General features: G+C 45.7%; 1 protein-coding gene across 1 annotated transcript in view; it reads left to right on the plus strand.

The window, feature by feature from the left end:
• The window catches only part of DMC1 (DNA meiotic recombinase 1), a 42,358-nt gene that overhangs the window by 11,889 nt on the left and 7,777 nt on the right, over positions 1-22,692 (plus strand). The window contains exons 7-13 of the mRNA XM_034776568.1: positions 5,783-5,824; positions 7,542-7,614; positions 9,116-9,207; positions 16,215-16,288; positions 16,409-16,523; positions 17,392-17,452; positions 20,054-20,170. Of these exons, the coding sequence (XP_034632459.1) occupies positions 5,783-5,824; positions 7,542-7,614; positions 9,116-9,207; positions 16,215-16,288; positions 16,409-16,523; positions 17,392-17,452; positions 20,054-20,170 (574 nt within the window). The remainder of the gene's footprint in view (positions 1-5,782; positions 5,825-7,541; positions 7,615-9,115; positions 9,208-16,214; positions 16,289-16,408; positions 16,524-17,391; positions 17,453-20,053; positions 20,171-22,692) is intronic.

Below are 22,692 nucleotides of genomic sequence, written 5' to 3' on the forward strand. Positions count from 1 at the left end.
TTAAATTCTGTGGACATTATTCACTTATTCCAGGGAGCTGTGCCAGGGACTGTGGGATAGATGCAACAATCCATAGGCCCCGCAATATTTGCAGTGAGTGTTCTTTGTGGACAGTGTATATCATGGACAACCAGAACAAGATGCCTAGTGTAGACACACTGCACCATGGTGATCATATGGTGTAAATTACAATGGTGCAATTCTCAAACAGTTTTGGAGAGCAAAGCAATGGCTATAATGGGTTCTGGGATTGCTCACATGGCTTCTGATATTGGAACCCATTTGACTGAAAATAAAGTTAAGCCTGGTCAGTGGAGTTAATCCAATACCCTCAGCAACACCTAACATTTTTCCAACAGTGGCCTGGTCTACACTATGACTTTAATTCGGATTTAGCAGCGTTAAATCGAATTAACCCTGCACCCGTCCACACAACGAAGCCATTTATTTCGACATAAAGGGCTCTTAAAATCGATTTCTGTACTCCACCCCGACGAGCGGAGTAGCGCCAAAATCGATATTGTCATTTCGAATTAGGGTTAGTGTGGCCACAATTCGATGGTATTGGCCTCCGGGAGCTATCCCACAGTGCACCATTGTGACCGCTCTGGACAGCAATCTGAACTCGGATGCACTGGCCAGGTAGACAGGAAAAGCCCCGCGAACATTTGAATTTTATTTCCTGTTTGTCCAGCGTGGAGAGCACAGGTGACCACAGATAGCTCATCAGCACAGGTAACCATGCAAGCCGATAATCGAAAAAGAGCACCAGCATGGACCATACGGGAGGTACTGGATCTGATCGCTATATGGGAAGAGGATTCAGTGCTAGCAGAACTTCGTTCTAAAAGACGAAATGCCAAAACTTTTGAAAAAATCTCCAAGGGCATGATGGAGAGAGGCCACAATAGGGACTCAGATCAGTGCCGCTTGAAAGTCAAGGAGCTCAGACAAGCCTATCAAAAAACAAAGGAGGCAAACGGTCGCTCCGGGTCAGAGCCGCGGACATGCCGCTTCTATGCCGAGCTGCATGCAGTTCTAGGGGGGGCCGCCACTACTACCCCACCTCTGACTGTGGATTCAGAGGTGGGGTAATCTCATCAGCTACACCTGAGGATTCTGCAGACGGGGAAGAGGCGGAGGAGGAGGAGGACGAGCTTGCGGAGAGCACACAGCACTCTGTTCTCCCCAACAGCCAGGATCTTTTTCTCAGCCTGACTGAAGTACCCTCCCAACCCTCCCAAGCCAGTATCCAAGACCATGACCCCATGGAAGGGACCTCAGGTGAGTTTACCTTTTAAAATGTAAAACTTGTTTTAAAAGCAAGCGTTTTTTAATGATTACTTTGCCCTGAGGACTTGGGATGCATTTGCAGCCAGTACAGCTACTGGAAACGTCTGTTAACGTGTCTGGGGATGGAGCGGAAATCCTCCAGGGACATCTCCATGAAGCTCTCCTGGAGGTACTCCAAAAGCCTTGCCACAAGGTTTCTGGGCAGTGCAGCCTTATTCCGTCCTCCATGGTAGGACACTTGACCACGCCATGCTTGCAGCAAGTAATCTGGTATCATTGCATGATAAAGCCTGGCACCGTATGGTCCCGGTGTTTGCTGGCATTCAAGCAACATCCATTCTTTATCTCGCTGTGTAATCCTCAGGAGAGTGATACCGCTCATGGTAACCTGGTTGAAATACTGGAATTTAATTAAGGGGACAGAGGTGGCCGTTCCTACTGGGCTGTTTGCCTGTGGCTGAAAAGAAATCCTTCCCTGCAGTTAGCCAAGCGTGGGGGGAAGGGTGCGTGAATTGGCCCTGAGCTTTTCACGTTTGGCTAGCAGGGATCTTCCCTGATACCAGCCACGCGGTGGGGGGGAGAGGTAAAGCGATCATCCCAGACAATTCATGGCGGGGTGGGGGGTGTTAGTTTGGTTCCTGCAGGGATCTTCCCTGATACCAGCCATGCAGTGGGGGGAGGGATAAAGCGATCATCCAGAGAATTGGATGGGGATGGGGGAGGGTTAGTTTGTTTTCTGCTGCTGAAGGTTAACAGGAAAACCTCAGCACTCAACGGGCTTCGCTTGGTATGTGGGAAAGGAGGGCTCAGAAGCCGAAAGACAATGGCTTACCATGGCCGCATGCAAGCCGAATTCTGTTGCCCGGACCTGCGTCTGTGATCTCTAGCAGCAAAGCCACAGGCACTCAATATTAAGAGGCAAAATGCGACCTTGCACAGAAATCACATGTGCTATGTAATGTGAATAGTGTTGGTCACAGTGAAAGAGTATAAGCATTGTTCTGCAAAATGTATCTTTTTAATAAATTCTCTCCTTTTTTCCCTCCCTCCAGCAGCTGCAAATTTTTCAAGCCTCCCTCCTCCGTCCCGAAGGCTATCTCAGGTAAGGCGTCGGAAAAAGAAGACACGAGACGAGATGTTCGCGGAAATCATGGAATCCACCTGCAGTGAAAGAGCTCATCTGAATGAGTGGAAGGACACGGTTTCAAAGTATAGGAAAGAAGCCAGTGAACGTGAGGACAGGAGGGACCAACGTGAGGACAGGAGGGACCAACGTGAGGAGAGGAGAGACGCTCAAGATGAGAGGTGGTGGCAGGAAGATCAGAGGAGGCAGGATGCAATGCTGGGGCTGCTGCGTGAGCAAACAGGCATGCTCCGGCATCTGGTGGAGCTTCAGGAACGGCAGCAGGATAACAGAGTGCCGCTACAGTCCCTGTATAACCCCCCCCCCCATGTTCCATAGCCTCCTCACCCAGACGTGTAAGAACGCGAGGGGGGGAGGCTCCGTACACCCTCCCATTCCACCCCAGTGGACAGCCCAAGCAACAGGCTGTCATTTTTTTAACCTTTTTTTAGTGGCCTTTTCCTTCTCGCCGATCCTCCTCCCAAACCCCACCCGGCTTCTCTCCCTCTTTTTATAATCAATTAATAAAGAATAAATGATTTTTAAACGATAGTGATTTTATTTCCTTTGAAAGCAAGCTGGGGGAAGGGGGAGGGTGGGTTCCTTACAGAGAATGAGTCAATAAAGGGGGCAGGTTTTCATGAAGGAGAAACAAACAGAAATTTCACACAGTAGCCTGGCCAGTCATGAAACTGGTTTTCAAAGCTTCTCTGATGCGCAGCGCTTCCTGGTGTGCTCTTCTAATCGCCCTGGTGTCTGGCTGCGCGTAATCAGCAGCCAGGCGATTTGCCTCAGCCTCCCACCCCGCCATAAAGGTCTCCCCTTTACTTTCACAGAGATTGTGGAGCACACAGCAAGCAGCAATAACAATGGGGATATTGGTTTGGCTGAGGTCTGAGCGAGTCAGTAACGATCGCCAGCAACCTTTTAAACGGCCAAATGCACATTCTACCACCATTCTGCACTTGCTCAGCCTGTAGTTGAACAGCTCCTGACTCCTGTCCAGGCTGCCTGTGTATGGCTTCATGAGCCATGGCATTAAGGGGTAGGCTGGGTCCCCAAGAATAACTATTGGCATTTCAACATCTCCAACGGTTATTTTCTGGTCCGGGAAGTAAGTCCCTTGCTGCAGCGGTTTAAACAGATTAGTGTTCCTGAAGACGCGAGCGTCATGAACCCTTCCCGGCCAGCCCACATTGAGGTTGGTGAAACGTCCCTTGTGATCCACAAGTGCTTGCAGCACCATTGAAAAGTACCCCATGTGGTTTATGTACTGGGTACCCTGGTGCTCCGGTGCCAAGATAGGGATATGGGTTCTGTCTATCGCCCCACCTCAGTTAGGGAATCCCATTGCAGCAAAGCCATCCACTATGACCTGCATATTTCCCAGAGTCACTACCTTTGGTAGCAGCAGCTCAGTGATTGCTTTGGCTACTTGCATCACAGCAGCCCCCACAGTAGATTTGCCTACTCCAAATTGATTCCCGACTGACCGGTAGCTGTCTGGCGTTGCAAGCTTCCACAGGGCTATCGCCACTTGCTTCTCAACTGTGAGAGCTGCTCTCATCTTGGTATTCTGGCGCTTCTGGGCAGGGGAAAGCAAGTCACAAAGTTCCATGAAAGTGCCCTTACGCATGCAAAAGTTTCGCAGCCACTGGGAATCGTCCCACACCTGCAACACTATGCAGTCCCACCAGTCTGTGCTTGTTTCCCAGGCCCAGAATTGGCGTTCCACGGATAGAACCTGCCCCATTAACAACATGATCTCCAAAGCACCGGGGCCCGCGGTTTGAGAGAATTCTGTGTCCATGTCCATGTCCTCATCACTCTTGTCGCTGTGCTGCCGTCGCCGCCTCCTCCTCTCCTCGTTTTTCTGGTCCTGGCACAGCATAAACTGCACGAGAACGCACGAGGTGTTTACAGTGTTCATGACTGCTGTCTTGAGCTGAGAGGGCTCCATGCTTGCCGTGGTATGGAGTCTGCAGTGTTCACCCACGAAAAAAGGCGCAAAATGGTTGTCTGCCATTGCTTTCATGGAGGGAGGGGTGAGGCTGTACCCAGAACCACCTGCGACAATGTTTTTTGCCCCATCAGGCACTGGGATCTCAATCCAGAATTCCAATGGGCGGGGGAAACTGTGGGAACTATGGGATAGCTATGGGATAACTACCCACAGTGCAACGCTCCAGAAATCGACACTAGCCCCGGTACATGGACGCACACCGCCGAATTAATGTGCTTAGTGTGGCCGCATACATTCGACTTTATACAATCTGTTTTCAACATTCGAATTATATAAATTCGGATTAATCCCATAGTGTAGACATACCCAGTGTCTTGGAGTTGATATTACTATGGGCTGGGTATAACCATTGCTCATTTAAGACAGTTGTAAGAAGACATTAAGCTCCTTTATGGAAGCAGGTAGCTGAAACAATAGGGGCCTCCTCTAATCAAATACATGTACTTATCTGCCAAAAACAAAGGCATGTGTGAGGCCACTCAGGAATTTGACCTATGTGGGTGGAAGGGCTTTGCTGGCTTTGTTTTAGTAGAGGTGTGTGTGTCAGAGAGAGAGAATCCACGGAAACAGATGCAGAGCAGGAGAGAAAAGCCAATGACACAAGTTATGTCAGCCCTGCGATCAGAAGTGTGAGTACAGCAAATGTAGGCATACATGAGCTAGCTTTGATCTAGCTAGCTAGCTTGAATAAAAATAACAATGAAGTGCAACAGCACATTCTGTACAAGCTGGTCTGGGACCTTGACTATGTACTTCAGGGGCTAGCCTGTGAAGCTTCATACCTCTGACTGCAATGTAGAAATACGCGTAGTCAGAACAAGTACAGGAAACATGGGCCTGAGAAAAAACTGGAAAAGGGACTTGGAACTGTGAATGAAGACACTGTCTCTTATTGTTTGGTTCCTATTGTGTTCAAGGATACAGGACTTTGTACAACCTTTGAAAATACACAGGATTTCATCAAAGAAACACCTGACTCTTGGCCTCTGCTTTGCCTCCTAGTGGAAACAACCCACGCAGTCCTGAACTTTGGCTACCTACTCAGGTCAAAAAATGGTAACAATACATTTAACTTCCACCTGGATGCAGTTACCAGGGACAAGTGGAAGTTAGCTCAGTTTAAAATTGTCAAGCATGATACCTCTCACAGCGCAGCATTTCTAAGCCCTGCTGTTCAGAAGTACAATTTGCACTGTTTTTCATACATTTTATGAGTGGGGACTGAAAGACAGAAAGCAATACAGGTGATTGAGGTTTTATAAATGAGAGTGTATTCTTATTGAAACAACTCACCTATTTGACAAACTGCAAAAACTTTTCCCCTTGTTTTTTCTCTTTGATAGAATTCCGAACAGGCAAAACCCAGCTTGCCCACACCCTTTGTGGTAGGTACACTGTCGTAATATTATCAGTTATATCCCTCTGTAATCTCATTCATTAAGGAGTTCTATCGCATTGTCAGTCTTTGCTCTCTAAAAGAAACACTCTACCAACCTAGCAAACAGCTTTTAGGAGCTAAGACCTGCCTGCATGTAGCTTGGATACACATACCTAAAGATGAGCTCCTTTCTTAGATACATGAGAAGGAAATATCTTGTCTTAGAGAAGTGGAAATATGCCATGTTCTGTTACCTCTAGAAATGATGTGAAGTAAAGCCTTCAGTGAGTCTTATTTCTGTTAATTCAGATGTATATGAATTGAAAGTTTCTTTGTTTACATCTGTTCCTTTGCCATTATTCTATATTTCAGAACATTATTGATAGTGTTTACATCCTCTTTGAATCCATTCAAAATGCTGTGGCAAAAATATTCTTCACAGTGTGTTGCTTTGACCAGTTTTCCTCTCCTCTTTGCATCCCTGCACTGGATCCCCCTTTTCCACTGCATCAGAACAAGAGCATAAGACTCTTCATGGCTTATCCATGCCCTACCTCTCATCTTTATACTCTGTAGAAATGTAGACTCTCACCTTCACTCTGCCAACAGTGCCACCTGCGATTGCCCATTTGTCCAACTTTTGGATAAGCACCATCATGCATTCTCTCATGTCTGGAAAGAGCTCTCAGTAATAAAATTGGTGAGACCACTACATTATCCTCCTTTTAATCTCTCCTTAAAACCCACCTTTGCCACGATGCCTACAAAATGGTTAGGCAGCTGATGTGCTGCAACCGCTGAGACTGCTGCTTATTATATTGTTTTAACTGTTTTGCTGTTAACTTGTGCTCTCCCGAGTCTGTCTCTCATATCCACCTATTGTCTCCTATCTTAAATTTACATTGTAAAATCTTGGTCTTTGTGATATGTTTGCACAGTGCAAAACATAACAGGTCTCTTGATGCTACTACAGTACAAATACATAATAATAAATAATGTAGTTGTTAATAATATTGGAATTTAGTTTCTAAAAATTATGAAGAACCAACAATTTCTCGGTCTGATCTCCCTTTATGACAGATATTGAGGCTCTTTCTTGAAAAATGGAGGTGTTTTCATGTAGTCCAAGGATGTCCAAATTACAGCCTGAGGGCCACATTTGGCAGCAGAGTAATAATTCTTTGCATATAGGATGAGGATAAAACTGATCATCTGAATTTGTTCATTGCTGATAAACTCAAACAACAGTCGGCATCTATTCATCTACCAAGAAAGATACATATCCAAATAAAGTGTGGTAAAAGTGTAGTAGTTAAGAGATGGAAAGGCCCTATTAGATCATTACCAATGATCTTAGCGAGAAGGCCAAGAAGATGTTTTTCTTCATTAAATATTACTAGTTGTTTTAATTAAATATTTATTTTTAATAAAAAATATGCAAATTTAGATGTAAAGTAAGTGTTAGTACTCAGTAACATAAAGTTTGATTAAGTTTAACCTGACATCCCACAGAGAAAAGTTACTCTGGTTCCTTCTTAGCTAGCTGTGGAGGCAAGTCAGCCTTGCTATAAAGGCAACTCTGGTTATTAGTACTGGATCATTTGTGTGTTGTGTACAAACTGGTGGGTCTGTCATTTGTTAAAAGTAGTAGCAGAGAGAGTTGGAGGGGTGGAAGAGGCTTTTTCCCCTCTGCTCATTTTGATCCTTTCTTTATGATGCATTAGTGACAGCTCAGCTTCCAGGAGCAGATCGCTACACAGGAGGAAAAATTATCTTCATTGATACTGAAAACACTTTGTATCTTTTTTACTTAAGCAAATTTCAGGTATGATAGAAAGGGATGTTGATGCCTCTTGTAATGAGTACAGTATCCTCATAATCTTCTGATGGAGTGCATTTTGTTGCAGAAAGCAGCTTAGATGCTCTAAATGGCTCCATTCATGTATAAAAATAAGGAGCTGTCTCTCAAATCTGGCCCATGGCATCATGAAGAAAAACAAAGTCAGTGTTGTCCACAACAATTTATTCTTATTACAGTATAAATTACTAAAGCAAGAAGCCAAAATGATTTAGGTATTGGAGTTTGGACATGGTGCTTTTTATCTCTAGGTCATTTGTTATAATCCAACCCAAATAGAGGATGGGGGGGGGGGGTTAAGATACAGATCTTGTTTTATATTTCTATTTGTGTAGTTCTAATGTGCTCATCTTTTTAATATCTTGGTGATAGAAGCTTTTCATATCCAGTTTACTGCTTCAAAAGTGATTCCACTGTTTGTTACTATCTCACAGCTTTTTGATGGACTATGTAAAATGAGATTGCTTTCTGTCTAGTTAGGCCTTGGCTACACTTGCAAGTTACAGTGCATTAAATAGCTCTGCGCACCCTAACTCCTGAGGTGTCCACACTGGCAAGGCACGTAGAGTGCCTGGACTTTGCAGCTGGAGCGCTCCTGGTAATCCACCTCCACAAGAAGCATAAAGCTTGCTGCGCCCCGGCTGAAACACCCGGATGTCAGTGTGGAGGACATGTTGCATTACTGCAGTGTGATTGGCCTCCGGAGATGTCCCATAATCCCTTGAAGTCAAGTGGCCACTCTTCTCATTGTTTTGAACTCAGCTGCAGGCATGCAGATATCCCCTTTCAAAGCTCTGTTTCTGACAGCCGGCATGCTTATCTGCTCTGGGACAAAGCAAACCATTACTGTGTAATGCTCCTGCTGCAGAGGCAGGTGTTTGTGCATGTGTATGAGAGAGAGAGAGGCGGGGGTGAGGGCTGATGTTGGGGTTTCCCCCTTCCCTCTGCCGCTGTCTGAATTTACAAGACAGCATGCTGACACACTTTGCCCCCCAAAACACAGTGTCTCCCCCCACATACATTCACACTCCAACCCCCCCCCTCCACCAGATTTGAAAAGCATGCGGCAGCCCCTTGCACACTGGGATAGGTACCACAATGCACTGCTCTCTGTGGCGTTGCAAGAGCTGCTAATGTGGCCACGCCACTGCGCTTGCAGCTGACAGTGTGAACACACTGCAGCGTTTTCCCTGCTGCAGTCTTCGAGGGCTGGTTTAACTCCTGGCGCTCTACATCTGCAAGTGTAGCCATGCCCTTAGTTTGTATCACAAAAACAAAACAAAACACATCACCATAAGGACTAATTGCTCCTCTTGTTGGTAATATTGACAGAAAGGCCAAGACCTTGTCTGGGAGCTCTGGATTTTGATTTGAGTTTTATGGATTTTCATAATTTGCATGATGTATATAAAGAGAATCCTTAAATCTTACACATTCCAGCCGTCCAGATCGTCTTCGTGACATCGCTGATCGCTTCAATGTAGACCATGATGCAGTGCTTGACAATGTGCTGTATGCACGAGCATATACCAGTAAGATCATCATTGGAATGGGCACAACACCCTTCCTCCTCTCCCTCCCCCCAAACTACTGTTTCAGCAGTTCTCAAGTTATTGGCTAAGACCTTCTCCTGTGGATTACTAACATTTTTCTGGGCATGGGGAGTCACAAGCCTGCTTCAGTTTTCTGTTATGGTCCTCTGCTGCCATAGATTTGCTCAGGATAAGTGGTCCTACTTAGTTGCATTCTGTAAACTATTTAGCAAATTCCCGAAATACTAAGGGCTTGTCTACACAGGGGTTTAAACCAGACTAAATCGAGTTAATCCAGTTTCAGGATGCTTGCATAACCACAGTGCAATTCATTATAGCACATTAACTCTGCGTTTATCTCAGACTCTGGAGTCCTCTTTCAAAGTGAACTAAGTTTGATGCAGTTGAGTTAGTTCAGTCTATTGTTCGTCTGCACGCAATGCTGCTGCACACTACTTTGGCAGTCCTCCAGCTACTATCCCACTTTGCTTTGTGAGCAACTGTTACTGACCTGTCTGTTTACCTGTGCGGCTGTGATGCTTCCTGGGGATCCCAGGGTTATGAGGAATCTCACTACCACCTGCCCTTAGCAACAGGAAACCTTGTCTGTGTCTGCAGGGAAACAGCTCCCCAACTCCACCAACCAGGGCCAACACAAGCACTCCCTTCTAGGCCTTGTAGACCCTGCTGTCTCTCTACTGGTTAACAATAGGCAAACTCCAACCCTCAACTCTTCCGAGTGTCTCCCTGGAGTGTCCAGTCCCTGGTCCACTGGACACTTGCAGTATTCACAGATCGCCTGCTTCCTAAAAATCAGTAAACCCCAGCTTACCAATTCCACCTCATATCATTTCTCTGCTTAACAAACAGCACTAAGATATGTTTATAGTGAAAACAGTATGGCCGTTCTTATTTTCTTAAGTATAAATTTATTTAACAAAGCATAGAAATTCAAGTAATAGCATGTAGAAGTTCTGGAAGCAAATGGTTACATATAAAATGAAATCTTAATATGCATTCTAGAACCTAGATTTAATTAACTAGATACTCTGATGTCTTAAGCATAATGCTCACCCGAAGTCCTTGCAGCGTTTTACAGCCAGGCTTGGCTGTGAGCTTCCTTTCATGAGACAGACATGCTTGTCTCCTAGTTGGCCCATTGTGTTCCTTTGCCTCCTAAGATATACAAGTTCCATCCTTTGTCTTCATTCATGTACAGGACACCCCCCCTGCTGTTTTGGTTCTTCCTGTAGATTTTGTCTCTTGTAGATTTCACACCCTTTCAATTGGCACCTGGCTCAGTATGCAAATAGACCTCCATTGTGATGCAGACAATACACAGTACACATATGACCAGACCACGAGATAAGCAACTGTTACTTCTTGCCTCAAAGGAGTACTTCTGAGCATGTCACATCTTGGTGACTGGCCTTAACTCTAGTACCTTAAGAATGTAACTTTCAGTATAGATACATAATTTCTTAAATATTATCCATACATACAATTTGCTGTAATGATGATGACCAGTGATTATGGTGGCTCTTAGTATCGACTTCACATGCTACCCTTTGGTGTAGTATTGTGCATATATCTGACAGCGGGGAGATCTGCAAAACCCCATGCCCCCCCATGCCCTCTGCCAATTGACACCAAGAGGTTCCTGCGTCAGAGAGCCCTCCACTGTTCTGTTGTTGAGTTGATCAGACATCCACATCCCCATATAAAAATTGGCTTGGGGCCAGAATTTGCCAATTTACTCCTGGATTTCAGTATATCAGCCATGTTGTGATATTTCTCCAGAAGCCTTATAGTAGGCCTTGAGGAGCCTCTTGGAGCTATGCAGAGACCTATCTCATCACCCCCTGGGGAGAAACATCAATGCAGGAAGCTCTTGTGGCTAGTCTCCAGAATAAAAATCTTTCTGTAGACATGGCTAAATAGATGTCCATGAGGGGCCACAGCTAATAGTGCAGGATAAAGAGCAAACAACTTGGGAGAATGTACATTAAAACCAAGGATACTAGGAAAAGGTCCAGCAATGGAAAAGTCTCCTGTCCTTTTTATGAGGAGTTGGACAGGGTTTTGATCAATTACACCACTGCACAAACCAAGAAGTTTGCTGCTCCACCTCCCCCTAGAACAAGCACCAAGAGTCATTGGAGGATGAACACGAGGAGGTCAGTAAAGAACTGTCCCAAGAAAGCCAGGATCTTTTCGGGATTCAAGACCCTGACGATGGCTGGATAGAAATCAAGGCTGATTCCTGCCATGCAAGAATGAGCCCAATTTCCAGCCAGAAATACAAAATGGTACTGAGGAGGTAGATCCAATCAAGGGAACATGAGCATGTAAGTATTCATATCTAAAATTTATTATTATTATTATTTTGTTATGCTATAGTGCTGTGCTAGCTTCTGTTCCAGGTGCCCCATGGCTGCAGTCATTTTTGACAGATGTTTATCCAGCCCCCTGCCTCCCTAAGCCGAAGCTGCCTGTTCCCCCCAATCTCCCCCATACACTTCTTCAAAATGGCAGCTGCTCCAACTGGGCATTCAGACTCAGTGTCATGCTAAAGTCCCAACCATCAACCAATTTGTAGCCCATGCCATGGAGGACACAAGACTATTAACCTATTTTCACTTCCCTGCATCTATCCTTCCTTGCGAAATCCCTCCCTCCCCCTAGTTCTGTTCACCAGCTCAACATGTCTGCTGGCAGTATGGTGCAACCTCAGCCTGTACCCAAACTACCTAATGCAGCTGTTGCAAATAATGAAAACATTCAATTGTGTGAAATTCAACAGTTTATTGAGAGACTGGTTGCAGAAAAAGAAGTTTGGTTAGTATTCTCACTTTACATGAGGTAGATGTGGACATTACATGGCAAGACTACAGCTCCCACTCAGTTATAAATGTCCTGTAGCACACATTTTTATAGGAAAAGAGCTTTGCCTTAGGGACAGAAAAGTTCTTAGTGGCTTTTCACAGGCTTACATAGAGAAAGACTGGCAATAATTAATACTTCACACAATCATTGCAGAACTCTATCTGTTTTTCTCTGCACTTTCACCATGTCTGCAGGAGAGAGAAAACAGAATCTAAGACTAAGAAGTGTCTCAGTTTTAGTCCAGACATGAAGGATAGCTACACAGTCATTTCCCCCAGTATAGATTGCAATGCCCTTCCATTCCTGCAACACTTCTGGGGCAGACCCCCTTGGTGAATAACTTCACAGTGTACCTGGTGGGTCTGCCCTTTTCCTTTTTGAATAAGGCCATTCTCTGCCTCTTAGTCACCACCTCAGTGTCAAGTCATAAAGAATCAGGACAGCCTAAAGGGGATGTAGAGAAGATTACTATCCCAATCTCCCCCAGATTCCTCCTGCCAACCTCTCAACACCAGATGGTCCAAGAACAAGAAGATGCAGAATTGAGGCATATACTCACCTGTGACTTGAATGCCCCCCGCCCGTGTTGTGTTCTGCCCTCCACTGCACTGTGTAATTTTGAATTTTGGTTTAATTATTGTTTTAATTAAAGGTTTATTTCTGGTTTCTGTGTAATAGATTGTATAATAATAAAAATGGTTAACTATTCATAAAGAGTTGTCAATGCATTTTAAATAGAAAATCCCTACATTTTAAATACTAGGGTTTTACAAAAATATTGAGTCACAGACACAAGGTAAAATAAGGATTGCCACAGTGGTCCACTTTCATTGCCCATAAACAAGACTGCATTGCCCACAATTCATCCCACCCAACCCTGTCCGCGGGTTAACAGCTGGATGTACAGCTGTACATTTTCAGGCCTCAGACTCAAATTAAGAACAGTAGGCATCCCTGGCAGTATTGCCCTGTTTCCATTTTCTATTGGATTCCTTGTTGGCTGTTCAAACTTCTGAGCAAGTCTCTCCACCTCAGCCTCCCACCCATCATTAAGGCTTTCTCCCTTACTCTCACAGATATTGTGCAAATACAACATGGAGCTATCACCTTTCTGCAGCTTCCAACCTACTCCACAAACAATACCACTGTCCTTTCAGATGGGCAAATGCACACTCCACTGCCATTCTGCAACTACTGAGGCATAGGCACTGTCTTTATGAGTGGCCAGGGGGTGCTTGACCCCCACTCTGCCCCAGGCCCCACTCTGTCCCTTCCCCCAACCCCCACCCCACCCGCCTCTTCCTGCCCCCTCCCCAAGCACTCTTGCTCCTCCTGCACGCCGCTAAACAGCTGATCCGCGGTGGGTGGGAGGCGCTGAGGGATAGGGGGAGCAGCTAATTGGCGGTGCTGCCAGTGGTGCTGAGCACCCACTATTTTTTTCTGTGGGTGCTCCAGCCCCGGAGCACACATGGAATTGGAGCCTATGTACTGATGTGTCTATGACTCTATGTGATAAACAGTTTCTTCCTTCTGTACAAGTGGCCTGTGAATAGCTTCATTAACCAGGGTACCAGAGGATAAACCAGGTCTCCCAGGATAATTGGAGTAGTCTCCACACCATTCATGTCCATAGTGATCCTGGGGGCAAACAGTTCTTTATTCATAAAGGTAAATAAAGCTGAATTCCAAAAGGTCCTATCATTGTGGACCCTTCCAGACTGCATTTATGTTTGTAAACCTGCCTCCATGGTCAACCAGCCCTTGGAACACCATGAAGGAATATCTCTTTTTATTTATAAATTCTGAGCCCTGGAGTCGGGGGGATACACAAATAATAGGCACATGGGTCTCATCAGTTGCTCCAATACAGTGTGGGAACCCCATATATGCAAAGTCATCAATAATCTCTTGAGCATTACCAAGCTTTATAACCTGGTGGAACAGTACCTTATTCAGGGCATCACATACCTGCATTATAATAGCCCCAACAGTAGATCTCCCTACACCAAATTGGTTGGCTATGGATGGTAACATTTGGGGGTGACCAGCTTCAAGGTGTCAGTGGCGACTTGCTTTTCCACGTATCAGAGGGGTAGCCGTGTTAGTCTGAATCTATAAAAAGCAACAGAGGGTCCTGTGGCACCTTTAAGACTAACAGAAGTATTGGAGCATAAGCTTTCGTGGGTGAATGCCCACTTCATCAGACGCAAGTGGGCATTCACCCACGAAAGCTTATGCTCCAATACTTCTGTTAGTCTTAAAGGTGCCACAGGACCCTCTGTTGCTTGCTTCTCCATGAATATGGGATGCTGCATGTTGGTAAACTGCTTTTGCAGCTCCAGGGCTCGTTCAGCACATACTTCAAAAAAGGTTGCCTTTCCCATCCTGAAATTCTCTTGCCACTGAAGGTTATCTCAGGTCTGCCAAACAATCCTTTTCCACCAATTGACGCTGGTTTTCCGAGCCCAGAAACAATGCTGCATGTTGTGAAGCTGCTCCAGGAACAGCTCCTGTAGTAGCAGTTGCTTGATGTCATCCTCTTCTTCCTTGTCCTGCTTATGGAATTATTTTAAAATTTAAACCTGCCTGGCTTCCCCCATGCCTCCTACAGTGCACAGCAAGAAAAATCCCAGAATGCACGCTGCTCAACAAAGTACCCTCTGAGAATGCCATGCACTTAGTATGCAGTAAGCTGCCGCCAGGTGTATGCAATGATGAGAGTTGAAAGACGGTCCAGCCATCCTGTGTGCATGCTATTAGTGTGGCTTGCATATTGTGTGTTAAGTAATGTGCACCAAATCAATCTGGTTTAAACCCTCTTTGTAGAAATGCCTTAGTGAACTCCATATCTTATAACATTTGTGTACCACCATGGTATCTGAATTTGCTTTCTTTGAAGCCCTATGGAAACTGTATATTGGTGGAGACTAATTGTGAGTGCTTGAATGTAAGGGGGCAGTATAAACAACGTTGCGAAAGTCTGTCGTTTTGTGAATGGAACCTTATAGGCATGATCCCATGCACTACGTGGCAAGGCCTCTATATCCTGCAGCACTGCGGTGCAACAGACTCAAAATTCTGTGGCAGCTTCAGGTAAATTTTTAAAATGGAAATTTTTATTAAGTTAAATATGAAAATGAATAATGCAGTTAGTATAATATTCCTTGTGTTAATGAATTTGATAGTCAATTTATTTCACTTTCTCCCTCCATTTGCACTGTTCTGCAAAATCGTGTCCTGATGCATAGTAGAAATTGTCTTGGGGAAGTTGAAGGTTTTGGTAGCTGGATAGGGAGCGTTTGGAACCTGCGGAGGCATGAGAGGCAGTTGTAGATTGTGGGGGGTAATCACATTAGTTGGAATTGCTACTAAAACTATTAGCAGTTGACATTTAAATTGTCATCTTAGGTTTCATAGTTAATTTCATATGAATGATGCAATTCACGCCTCTCAACTGCACTGATTTACGTTTTTTAAATTGTTTTGTATTTTTTTTTAACCATAAACACTAAGAATGAAAACTGATATGATGCAGTTCCATGCATGTGGTGGGCTCTATAGAAAATTCTGCAGCCATGGAATACATAGGGCATAGCTTATGAACACTCATTTACTGTTCTTTGCCTCCACCTTAAGAGTTAGGCCAGGTCTACACTAGGAGCGCTTTGACAGTATCGCTATGCTGGTATACTGTCATGGCAAGATGCTCCTAGTGTGGACACAGCTTTTACTGGCAAAATTGAATTTTTGGTGGGATAGCTTATTCCGGGTCCCCTGAGCAAAACAAGCTATACTGGCCAAAGTAACACTCAGGGCTGACACAGCAACGCCAGCAAAAGTTTGTACGTAGTCCTGGCCCTAGTGCAGACATCACTTACACTGACAAAACATGTTTTTGCCAGTATAGCTGATACTGGTTGCGTGAATGAAATAATGCTGGTATAACTGTGTCCACACTAGGGTTTTTGCCGGCATAAAAATGTTGCCAAAAAAAGCCCAACACCCCTAACTGACATTACTACATCTGCAAACGTTTCTAGTGTAAACCTGGCCTTAGTGTTACCTCATGTCTTGGTTCCTTCTGGGTCTTAATTTCATTCTCCAACTGTACTTCCCACCAGGTGAACATCAGATGGAGTTGCTTGACTATGTAGCAGCCAAATTCCATGAGGAAGCTGGCATCTTCAAGCTATTGGTATGAGCCTTTTGGTCATTTTACTCTTCTGCATCAGCTTAATGCTTTCAGGATAATTTTCTCTTTTCCTCCTTCCTTTTCTTTCACTACATTTATTTATTTTGTATCTTTACCATGCAGATCATTGACTCCATAATGGCGCTCTTCCGTGTAGATTTCAGTGGCCGTGGGGAGCTGGCTGAACGGCAACAGAAACTTGCTCAGATGCTATCAAGGCTCCAGAAAATCTCAGAAGGTAGTGGGGACCTTGCACAAAAAGTGAAAAATATATTGGAACTACTGTGAAAAGGCAGTTGTTGGTAGCCCAGCATTATCACATGGTAGCCCCAATGAATTTAATGGTAGACATTACCCAATGAATCTTTCCTTGCTTTACACAACCACCACAACCACAACCTACTAACAAAAATATGATACTTAGTTAAAAATCATGTGTCTTCAGTTTGACCAATTGGCCTCCAAGATTCTTCAACATTGTGAAGCGTCTCAGAATTCTTCTTTGTATTTCAGTAGCATGTAGAAGCCCCAGTTGAGAGAATTGGAACATTGTTCAGCATAGTAAGAGATAGTTCTTGCCTTGAAGAATTTACAATAGATAAGAAAGACAAATGGTGGAAGGAAAAACAGAAGCAGAAGGGGTAAAGTGACTTACACATTGTCACAGTCTACCAGCAATATTGGGATGTTTTGATGGTTTATTACTGGCTGAGTAGGAAGTTACATTTCCCCCCATTTTTTGAATGTTTCACTACAACTGGTGAAGGGAGTGGCAGAGGTTCTTTCCATACAATAAATTTAAAAAAGTTGACCGTTTTAAAAAGAAAAGGCTTCTAGGATGGGTTTTCCAAAGGAGCTCAGTGCTGGTCTAACTCTGCTCCCACTGAGTTCAAATGGAAGAAGAATTAAGCCAGCTCTGATCGCTTTTAAAAATTCCATCCCTAATTAGTCCAGGCCATCAGAAAGATAGGCAGGAGTGTTCTGTTGTTTGTGATATGGGTGCTGGACCCGTCAGTCAGAAACTGTCTCCCTTGTGCCACTCATGGGATAATATGCATGGATTCTAGTTTGAATTCTTTAGGTCTTTATATTGTTCTTAATTGCAGAATATAATGTGGCTGTATTTGTGTCCAATCAGATGACTGCTGATCCAGGAGCAACTATGACGTAAGCCACTTGCTCTTCTCTTTTTCTTTTAAACTTCTCCTCTTGCACACACACTTAATAGATATGGGAAATGGAGTTTTGTCAGGAAGGGCAAGCACAGGCGTGAAGATGCACCCTACCTCTTTAAACAGGTTTAGTACTGGGCTGTGATTTGTTGAGGCCATGTCTACACTAGCAAGCTTATAGCGGCACAGTTGTATCAATGCAGCTGCGCTGCTATAAGATTGCTTGTGTAGCCGCTCTATGCCGATGGGAGAGAGCTCTCCTGTCAACATAATAAAATCACCTCAATAAGAAGATCTTTCGCTGACATGGCGCTGTGCACACTACCACTTATGCCAGTGAAACTTATGTCGCTCAGGGATGTGTTTTCCACACCTCTGAGCAACATAACATTTTACTGACATAAGTGGTAGTGTAAACATGGCCTGAGAGGTACTGGTTGCATTGATCACAAGACACTTTACGTTTGGGTGTGAATGCACTCTTCAGTTAACATAACTGTTAGGTGAGTTATCACACACAATTGTTATTGGTTAGGTGTGTGCCTAGGGGGCGAAACTTCCTTGCACCAGCCTTGGCTAGAGAGAGAGCTTTTAGGTTTGGTGTTGGCTAAGGAGGCTTGTGGCTGTAAGCTAAGAAAGTGCTCCATTTGTTCTTTGTTTGTCCAGCATTTGGAGAAGCAGGATTTTGTATGTTACTTGTAAACAGTGATGAGCTGCCAAAAATTAACAACCAGTTCCCTCCTCCTCACCCCAGGAGGGGGTCGTGGCCCCCCTCCACTCCCCGGGACCCTTGCCCCATCCACCTCCCTTTCCTGTCCCCTGACTGCCCCCTGCCACCCCATCCAACCCCTCCTCTCATTCCTGATGGCCCCCGGGGATCCCTGCCCCATCCAACCACCCCTTCTCCCTGTCCCCTGACCACCCCCGGAACTCCTGCCCCTGACTGCCCCCCGCCACCACATTCAACCTCTCCTCTCATTCCTGATGGCCCCCCAGGACCCCTACCCCATCCAATCACCCCTTCTCTCTGTCCCCTGACTGCCCCTGGAACCCCTGCCCCTGACTTCCCCCCACCGCCCCATCCAACCCCTGCTCCTTCCTGACTGCCCTCCCGGGACCCTTGCCCCCATTCAATCCCCCTGTTCCCTGCCCTCTGACCGCCCCGACTCCTATCCACCCCGTCCCGAACTCCCCTGCCCTCTTCCAACACCCCCCCCTGCTCCCTGCCCCCTTACCACGCTGGAGGCTGGGCCGGGGGCGCTGGGCCAGGCCCGGGCCAAAGCCGGGGCACTCGGCCGGGTCCGGGCCGAAGCCGCTCGGCCGGGGCTGCGCCAAAGCCACTTGGCCGGGGCCGGGCCGGAGCCACTCGGCCGGGGCCGAGACGAAGTCTCTTGGCCGGAGCCGGGGTGCTCGGCCGGGTCTGGGCCGGAGCAGGACTGGGCTGGGCTGGGGTGCGCCGCGCCTCCCTGGAGCCCCCCAGCTTATCTTGCGAAGCCGCCACTTGTTTCTGAACCCTCCCAGGCTTCCGGCGCAAACATCTGATTCGCAGGAAGCAGGGCAAGGGGAGGAGAAGGGGGGATAGAGCGTTCAGGGGAGGAGCCGAGGAAGCAGAGGTGAGCTGGGGCCAGGGGCTGGGAGCTGGAGCTTTACCCGTTGTTAAATTTAAAAGCCCTTTTAGAACCAGTTGTCCCCGGAACAACCGGTTCTAAAAGGGCTTCTAAATTTAACAACCGGTTCCTGCAAACCGGTGCAAACCGGCTCCACCTCACCACTGCTTGTAAATAAACAAGATTGCATCAAAGAAAATACCAGATGCCACCAATTTCTACTTCCAGCTGAGGCAACCCCAGGCCCTGAACTTTGACTAGCCACTCAGGTCAAAAAGGGGCAACAGATCATTCACAAATTACACTCATGGGTTTCTCTGAGTCTTTAAATTGTCCATGCCCTGTCTGTCATGACGGTCACTTTCACCATGGGTTGAACTTAGAAAACATAGCACAAGAAATTTTGACAATTTTGAGCAAAATTGTTGTGGAACCAGTTTAGGTGCAAAGGTTAAGGGTGGGATTTCTCAAAACATTCAGTGTTGGCCTAACTTTATGCCTGTTGGAGTCCATGTGAGCAGAGTTCGGCCAACACTGAGCCCTTTTGAAAACCACACCTAAGAGCATACATGTAGTAAAAACTTAGACCTGGTCCACACTAGGAAATTATGTTGGTATAACTACATTGCCCCAGGATTGTGAAAAATTCACATTCCTGAGCGATGCAGTTAAATTGACATAACCTTGGTGTAGACAGTGATAGATGGATGGGAGAATTCTCCTGTCTCACGGAGCTGGAGTATCTATGCCAACGGGAGAACCTCCTCTGTTGGCACAGGAAGTGTCTTCACTGAAGCACTACAGTGGAGCAACTGCAGCGGGGAAGCTGCGCCACTGCATTGTTTTAAGTATAGACAACCCCTTAGCTACATCCTCTTGTTACACATCCATTCATCTGAGATCATCACGCCTTGTCTGACGACTTATCGTGATTGTTAGCCTATGGAATTCACCAAAAGAAACTTAATAATTATTTTTTGTTAATTTAGTTTTCAGGCAGACCCTAAGAAGCCCATTGGCGGCCACATCCTTGCTCATGCTTCAACCACAAGAATTAGTTTGCGGAAGGGAAGGGGGGAGTTGCGTATTGCCAAGATATATGACAGGTAAACACCTCTCTTTTGTGGGACAGGAGCTATGTTGGGTGGATGGTTAATGGCTGACATAGCTCATACTACTGGAACATGATAGCATCGTAGCTTGTTGCTGAGTTCCAAATGAATCCTGCTTCTGAATGATATCTTGAGAAAACAATGCACAAGAAAATTAAGTAGGAGACCTAGGTTGAAATTCTTTACTTGTGACCTAAGTCACAAGTAAAAGAAATTAGAGAGGTCTCATCATAATTGCCAGTAGACATTTGTCTCTATTAGAAAACTACTAAACATTTTGGTATAATTGGCAGTCTCTGCCCAGAGGAGGTCCAGGACTGGAACAATAAGGAGTTCTGTGGATCAGGATTTAAATCAGATCACCTGTGATCTGGTCAGGACTGAGGCCATGTCTACACTACGTATTTTGCTTGACACAAGTTATGTCGGTGAACAGTCACCAAAGTTTGTATATTGGTTAGGTGTGTGCATACTTGGCTGCTTGTGCTGGTGCTGAACATACTCACCAGGAGTGCTCGTGTCAAAGTAAAGTGCAGTGCACCACCAGTAGGTATCGCTATGTGTCTTGTGCCACCATCTGGGGCAATGCCTTTTGGGATATTTTTTCAGTGTTTTGTGGATAATAATGACTCACCCAAGGATCTCTGGGAGCTAAGGATCAAGTTCCCAGCATGCAACTTTCTCCATCCCATAATGCCATTCATATCCCATAATTTTCGTGCTGTTTTTTATAAATCCTACAGACCCCCATGGGACTTTTCAGTCTCTGTCATCTCTGACAGAAGTACAGCGCCTGCAGAGCTCTGTACTATTCTCATGAACATTGCAAATACAGGACCACACAATTATGGTGTCCCTGTGCTGGAGGGTGGGGCAAGCTTGGCACATAGATCCAGGAATGTGCCCTTTTGCATCCAAAAGTTCTGCAGTCACTGCTCACTGTCCCAAACGTGCACTACAATGGGATCCAGTTATTGCTTGTTTCTCGGGCCCAGAAGCAGCATTCCACGATCTGCGGCTTCTCCATTTACACCCACCAACAACCTTGAATTGTCTTTGGCTACATCCCTAAGCAAACTGTCCTAAAGGAAATCCTCATGTCCCCAGTTGTGGCGGTATTTCCAGAGGGTCTTCAAATACAGGAGAATTGTGCGGTCCTGAATTTGGGTGTTTTTCTGAAGCTCTGAATTCTGTGGTGCTTAATGTGCATTTACAAGTACTGTTTGCTTTGACTGCCATTATGAATTCTGCAATATTTGTTGTAAACTAATAAAGTTCCAAAAATAGAATTTACTGAGTGGGGAAAAAAGCAGTGCAGAAAATCAATGTGCAAATAAAACCATAGGCAATGTTATACACATTTTTTACATAATTAATGGGGTGAAAATTTAAAATGAGAAAGGAGGTAAATATTTATGTCCATTTGAGTAAACAAATGTAGTCTGTTGTGGCTACATGTACACCAGCCGTGGTTCTCACAGGTCAATGTATGTGAAGCTGTGGTTTTCCTTGCAGATCCCCACCGTGAACTGGTAGGCTAATGTCGCGCCCCATGATGCCATGTTATATGTTCGAGGGTCCAGGGAGCAGTGACCATGGAATTCTCCAAGCCTGCAAAGGGTGGAGAATCCAGGATTTTTGAACCTGTATGTCAACTAGGGTCGGCAGTGTTTGGCTTTGCTGCCTGAGAAGACCCATTATGTACTGGTGCATTTCCTGCTCCTTGTCCTATGGGGAAGCTTGGGCCTTTCCCCTGTCCTCTCCATAGTGTTGGTGATATTGGCCCTCCAAGTTCCTTGCAACACTGGCTTGCAGGATCCTGCATAAGTGTCTTCTCTAGTCCTCTTCTTCCTCCTCCTCATCAGGGTCAGGCATTCTCCGGGCGTGGAGGGAGCACCACTCAGGGCTGTCACACCAGAAGCTGCAATAAAAACAGGCAAATGTACCATTGGATTTACAGTCACAAGGGACAGGGAAAGATACATTTTCCAAACTCCCTTCCCTTATTGTGATAGACACTTTTAATAAGAAATGCTTATGGACACTTCAGCTTTGGAGTGCCTGGGAAACACACTGCTCTCCAGCCTCACCTGTGGTAAGTAAGGTCCACCAAAGACAAAGAGGGAAGGATTTGCTGTTGTGTAAAGCTATAAAATTTCGGTACCTATTCGTTGGGTACGAATATAGGGTAATGGTACTGAACACCGGCACTATTTTTCACAGGCTATAGTGATTTCTCACTTCTGAGGTCAAAAGCACATAGAGAACACAGCTGCTACTGGTGTCCCAAAGCCACCCAGGACCATATGCTGCTAGCCTGTTCACTGCAGTGGTGTCAGCCAAACTCATCACAGAGTGGCATGGGAAAGCAGCCTACTGTGGAGGAAGAAATAAGGCAGCCAAGTCCCGACTGCCCTAGCCCAGCAGCACTGAAGAGGAGCAGCCTGCCTGGGCTGGGGCCAAGGGGGAAAGAGCAAGCAGGAGGGGGCTTTGGGGAGGAGTGTGGGCGGGGCCAA

This window comes from Trachemys scripta, chromosome 1, assembly GCF_013100865.1.
Source record: "Trachemys scripta elegans isolate TJP31775 chromosome 1, CAS_Tse_1.0, whole genome shotgun sequence".
NCBI classification, from domain to species: Eukaryota; Metazoa; Chordata; order Testudines; family Emydidae; genus Trachemys; species Trachemys scripta.